At 34.3% G+C, this 6312-nt stretch overlaps 2 protein-coding genes across 2 annotated transcripts in view; both read left to right on the forward strand.

The window, feature by feature from the left end:
- Positions 1-1490, forward strand: part of LOC107659661 (fumarate hydratase, mitochondrial-like) — a 5108-nt gene extending 3618 nt beyond the window's left edge. Inside the window, exons 6-7 of the mRNA XM_016448672.1 lie at positions 828-981; positions 1272-1490. Of these exons, the coding sequence (XP_016304158.1) occupies positions 828-981; positions 1272-1414 (297 nt within the window). The 3' untranslated portion in view covers positions 1415-1490. The remainder of the gene's footprint in view (positions 1-827; positions 982-1271) is intronic.
- A 4375-nt stretch (positions 1491-5865) lies between these two features.
- The window catches only part of LOC107659702 (regulator of G-protein signaling 7-like), a 56375-nt gene continuing 55928 nt past the window's right edge, over positions 5866-6312 (forward strand). Inside the window, exon 1 of the mRNA XM_016448726.1 lies at positions 5866-6033. The gene's annotated coding sequence lies outside the window, so the exon portion shown is untranslated. The remainder of the gene's footprint in view (positions 6034-6312) is intronic.

A 6312-nucleotide genomic window follows, 5' to 3' on the forward strand; every position in this document is an offset into this window, starting at 1 on the left:
CAAAACAGTCGTGCTGCACAATATTTTTGTGGAAACCGTGATACACTACCATTCAAAATGTTGCGGTCAGTGAGATTTAAAGAGAAAAGTCATATTTTTATTCAGCAAGGATGCATTAAATTGATTAAAATGGACTGTAAATTCATTTATAAGTGGAGTAATGATGGTGAAAATTCACCTTTGCATCACAAGAATAAATCATATTATAAAATATATTCACATAGAAAAGTTATTTTAAACTGTAATAATATTTCACAGTATTTTAGATCAAATTTCAAGAACATTAAAAATCCTAGTTATTCCAGTCTTTTGACCAGTAGTGTTAATGTTTTTACTGTTACGTTTGATCAAAGTATGAATTTCTTTTGACCCAAAACTTTAATATATGCAAGTAATTTTTGAAACGGAGCATTTGAGATTGCTTTAATTAATTTTCTTGAAAATTATTTCCAGGAAAAATAATGAAACTTTCCACATCTTGGAAGTTTGTTTAAATCAGAGAAACTATTAAAACATCTGTCTTATCGGCCTCGTTCTCATCCAGTCAAAACAAGGACGAATGATGAAACTACTGTGAAATACATTTGATATCACAAGCAAAATCATTGCAAATATCCCAGCCCTGATGGATTCAAACGTGGCCCTGCAGCACAAAAGCAGTCTTAAGTCTCTGGGGTATATTTGTAGCAATAGCCAACAATACATTGTATGGGTCAAAATTATACAAGTTCTATATAAGGAATGTAAGTTGCAGGAACGTCCACACCACACACACACTCTCAGACGACTGGTTCTCAGGGTGTTAATGTGTAATTTCTGTGTTCCAGATTAAAAACGTGCTGAATTCTGCCCGGCTGCTGGGTGACGCTTCGGTTTCATTCACTAATAACTGTGTGTCTGGAATCGAGGCCAATACAGAGAGAATCAACAAGCTGATGAACGAGTCTCTGATGCTGGTCACGGCGCTGAACCCTCACATAGGTAACCACAGCAGAGGGCGCTAGAAACACTTTATTCCTGAATCCAGATGAAGATTTGAGCAAATCAGGGGCCAGTTGTTCAGAAAGTGTAATCTGGATCAGATTGATCTGGATTTGGAGATCCCATCTTAAACCCGTCTTACTTTTGTGCTGGTTTTTCAAAGCAAAACTGGATTGGATCACCCTGATCCAGATACACACTTTTCCAGATTTCTGAATCTGGATTACTAGAGCTCTACGGAGCCCCTAAAGGGACATGATGATGGAGAAAAACATGCTAATGTTTAGCATGTTATGATAAAGCTGCCACTATTGCAAAGACTGCGCACAAAGAAGGCTTGACTCTGAAAGCCACGGCCGTCAAGCTGGGCTTCCTGACAGACGAGCAGTTTGAGCAGTGGGTGCGACCGCAGGACATGCTGGGACCCAAATAGATCAGAACCACGGGACGCCTGGATAAAGGTCACGGGAATGATGCGTTTGTAGAATAAAACACCCGTTTCATTCAAATGCATTGGTCCTGTGCATAATTTCTGTAATTTAATTACAGTTACTACTTATGTAATTGAACTTAATACTGTGTATAGACTGTAGAACATTTATACACAATAGTGGATTTAACATCAGAATTTAAAGTCTAACCTTAAAATGCATGCTTTTATGTAAAGTTCGTTGTGTAACACGAGATCATCAGTAGCATCTGCTGATGTGTGCACTTACATTTATTCATTTGACAGATGCTGTGTTTTCAGGGTTTAATATTTGATCAGTGTTTGTGCTCCCTAAACCTCACAGAAATATATCCATCCCCAAATCAAGAGTATAAAATAATGGGAAATATGTTTACTTTTACTTTTTGGTTGTGTGAGTGTAATTGTAGTTTTCTTTTCTAGATGGCCTCTAAATCATCCTGGTATTATACTGTGTTACGTTAAGACAAAGGTTTATTTACAGTATATTGCACATTTCATACGCAATTCTAATTCAAAGTGATTAAAAAAAAAAAAAAGTAAAAAGCATAAATATTTAAATAAAAAAAAGAAAATCATAAAAAAGGTTCATAAACATAAAAAAATATATAATAATAATATAATATAAAACACATATGTATACAAATAGCTATCTATCTATCTATCTATCTATATATATGTTGCTCACAGAAACACATTTATTTGCTGGGTGAATCTCACTAAACCAGTTAAGAAAATTTAAATTATATTTCACTTCAAAATCAAAAGAAAATTACATTTTGCATGAGGAAAAATATATATATATTTTTTTTACATAATAATGTATTTGTCGTTTCCCCCCAATATTCTCTGTAATATAAAGAAAAAAAGATTTATATTTGTTGCATTTCCTTTCATTTGCAAATTAAGTATTAATACTATTATATAGATGAATATTTTAAAATTAGTTATATTTGTGTTTTAATTCTAGTTAAACCTTTTGTATTTTTGTTATGTGGTTTTGTCATTATTAGTATTTGATGTCTTTATTATTAGTGCTGTCAAACGATTAATTGCGTGCAAAATAAAAGTTTTGTTTGCATAATATATGAGTGTACTGTGTATATTTATTATGTATATATATATATATATATAAATACACTCATGCATGCATACATTTCAGAGAAATGTTCATTAAATATATTTATAATATAAATTATATGAATATAAATATAGACATGTAAATATTTTAAAAATATATGCATGCATGTGTGTGTATTTATATATATATATACATAATAAATATACACAGTACACTCATATATTATGCAAACAAAACTTATTTTGGATGCGATTAATCGCAATTAATCGTTTGACAGCACTATTCATTTTATTTATAGTTTTAGTTATTTTAGTATATCAAGTTAAACTAAATGAGAATGAGAAGTGTTGCTTTGGCAACTAGAATCTAAAATAAAGTTTAATTTTAGTTAGCATTTATTATTTTTAGTTAACTGTAGTAACCGTGTTCACGTCTCAGAAACAGGTCGGGCTTGTTTAATATTGTGTGAGATGTGAGCAGGTTTCCTCTGATGATGATGATGATGATGATGATGATGATGATGATGATGATCCTCACAGAAGCGGATCTTCCTGAACTCATCTCTGGCATTTCACTTGCTCTGCTGCTTCCTGACTGGTATGTTAATGTCTGTGAGTTCATTCCCAGCATGCCGCGGGGCGGCGGGGGTCAGAGCGGCATATGGTCACGACAGGAGAGAAGCTCCTTCAGGAGACGCAGGCTCCAGATCAGTGTGTGTTTGGCTTCATATCAGTGTGTAACGAGACACAGCTGCTCATCTGAGCACACTCAGCACACCGGGGCTAGTTGTCACATGGGGAAGCAGTCACACAGTCTGTATCTCAGTTACACAAGCACTTGTTTCTTCTCCAACAGTGGTTGTGTATATTGGTTTTAAGTTACACTCTCAGAAAAAAGGTACAAAAGCTGTCACTGGAGCAGTACCTTTTATAAGATACAAATATAGAGGCTTTAGGTACAAAGGTGTGCTTTTGAAATGGTACCGCTTGTACCTTTTTTTCTGAGAGTCTAGAGTATTTTATGAATATTTCTATCCTCCAAACTAACAGTGCAATATCATCCTATTTTATTTATTTCTGTCACTTATTTGATTTATTCATATATTTTTGTGAATCTGAGACACTGTTGTTATTGCCAACTAAAACTAAAAGTATTTCAAATCATTTTCAGTAATTGAAATAAAGCTGAAATAAAATAAAATATAAATATTACATGAAAGACAATTCATTTTTTATTTTCAAAAAGTTTAAATGACTAAAACTGAATTTTAAAATGTAATCTGTATATAGAAATATTTTTTAAAAATAAAAATGAAAAGCACATTACAAAATTACTAAAACTTAAACTGAAATTAAAATTAAAATGTATAAAAGATGGTTCAAAATATTACTAAATACTATAATTTTTTTCTGAAGTTGGAAATTATTGAAAAAATCATTGGAGTAAGTTTTACAATAAAAACAAATTCACTTTTTCTACTTCAAAATTTAATGTCTAATTTAATGCTACTTGCCATTTCTTTGTAATCATTTGTGAAATCTACTAGCAATTTCTGAGTGATTTTCAAGACCTTTAAAAGTAAACCCACCCTGAGAAATATTGACTGGAGTAAAAGAGTGACAGGCCGTTAAAGTTTATTTCTAGAACAGAATCGATCTGCATGTCGTCTCTCGCATCCATTTCACATTAGTCAGACGATGCTGTAAGACTCTTCTGCATTAAGTGTGTTTTAAGGTTTGGCGGAAGCCAGATGAGTAAATAAAACTTTACTTATATCACATTTTAAAAATGAGGCTGGATTTCTGAGATGATGTGGATTATAACCTTTGAGACTAAAACTAGACCAAAAGGTGCTCACTTGAGATCAGGATGAGTTTGTGTCTTCATCAGATTCTGAGAAATGTAGCATTGCATCAGTGTCTCACTGCAAGTGAATGGGTGCCGTCAGAATGAGAGTCCAAACAGCTGATAAAAACATCACAATAATCCACAAGTAATCCACAGCACTCCAGTCTATCAGTTAACATCTGGAGAAGACAAAAGATGAAACTAATATAGCATTAAGATGTTTTTAACTCAAATACGAGTCCATAATCCATAATAAGGCTTCCTCCAGTGAAAAAGTGTTCTGGTGTGAATCAGGAGAGAAATCTGCACAGATCAAGCAGTGTTTAAACAGCTCTAAACACATATGTGGCTGGATTTTGATGTGACATTAATTGCTGGACTGGAGTGCTGTGGATTATTGTGATGTTTTTATCAGCTCTCATTCTGACGGCACCCATTCACTTGCAGTGAGACACTGATGCAATGCTACAATTTGTCCTGTGTGCTGTAAACATGTGGCATGTAACGAGCAGCTCTGTACAGAGCAGTAACCTTCTCTTCTCAAACCCCGCGGGCGTTCATTATCTGCTGCAGTTTTATCGCCCTTTTATTGCAATAAACAGTCTGATTAGACTGGCTTCTGCTAATATATGACATTTGAGGATTGCTGTGCCCTCTGTTATATTAGAGTGTGTTATATAATATTAAACAATTTAGTCACGGTCTGTGTTCTGAGTTATAAATGCTTGCATTTTCTATCAGTGGTTCAATATCGAACATTTAGTTCAGACTTTCTAGAATAAAATTTGTGAATTCTGGCTTAAATTAAAACCCAATACGTTCACAATTTTTGCTGTTGATGAACAGTTGAACAGAATAAAATCAGATTAGTCACTGAAGGTCGATTTCATCTGAAAGGTATTTTTCATAAATGTCAAATGGGGGTAAGTTGTCACACGTGTTTTAAATGTTAATCACATTTCCTTTTAGCCAAAAACAATGTTATCTGTACCATTTAGCCTACATTTTACAGCTTCGTGAATTATTTAGTACTTTATGATGATTAAACCCCAAAACTGGACTTTCAAAAATAGCATTTTTCATACATAATGGTAGTTCAACTTGCTTTAGCAAAGAAAAAAAAGAAATATAAAAGTCAACTTAAATAATTTAAGAACATAAAAATGAACAAGGAAAGAAAATAAAACTACAATAAAATTCGTTTTACAAATAGCCAATTAAAATTGAAATAATGCAGTGCAATATAGACATGCATACACTTATAATTATTTTTTATAGCCTAGTAGTAAATAAAACAACAATTTTTGGAGTACGTTTTACAAGAAAATACTAAATGTGTCCCTGGAGCACAAAAGCAGTGTTAAGTCCAGTAGAACGCCACTAAATGACATAATAAAGAGTAGCGCAGAATAATAAGTGTAAATGATGATGTTGTGTGTGAGTGTAATGAAATGTGTGACGCGGCGCGCGCTCGTGGACCCTGCGCGTTCACGCTGTAGTTGCTGCTGCAGGAGAGGAACGCGATAGTGGAGACACCGAGGGGCAGATAACTCCGTTTCCATGAATAACTGCCCCTTCAGCGCGACCGCCAGCTGACGCACTGCCCTGCGCGAACCCACGCGGACGGAGGAGCGACGCGGCGCGATCGTGCGAGGTAACGTTACGTGATCATCATCATCACATCGGTGTGGTGCTGTGAGATTTTTCATCAGGATCTGGTGTTATTATATATTCATAAAAGCTGTAGCATCTCTGTCTGTCTGTCTGTCGTTCTGTGCATCTAACAGTCCATCCATTAAACTGTCTCTCTGTCATTCTCTATCTATCTATTTATCTATCTGTCTGCCTGTATGTTATTCTGTCATTCATTGTTTCTATTTATCGTTTGATCAATCTGTCTGTCTGTCTGTCTGTCTGTCTGTCTGTCTGTCTG

This window comes from Sinocyclocheilus anshuiensis, unplaced genomic scaffold (assembly GCF_001515605.1).
Source record: "Sinocyclocheilus anshuiensis isolate Anshui unplaced genomic scaffold, SAMN03320099.WGS_v1.1 scaffold75, whole genome shotgun sequence".
Lineage (NCBI taxonomy): Eukaryota > Metazoa > Chordata > Actinopteri > Cypriniformes > Cyprinidae > Sinocyclocheilus > Sinocyclocheilus anshuiensis.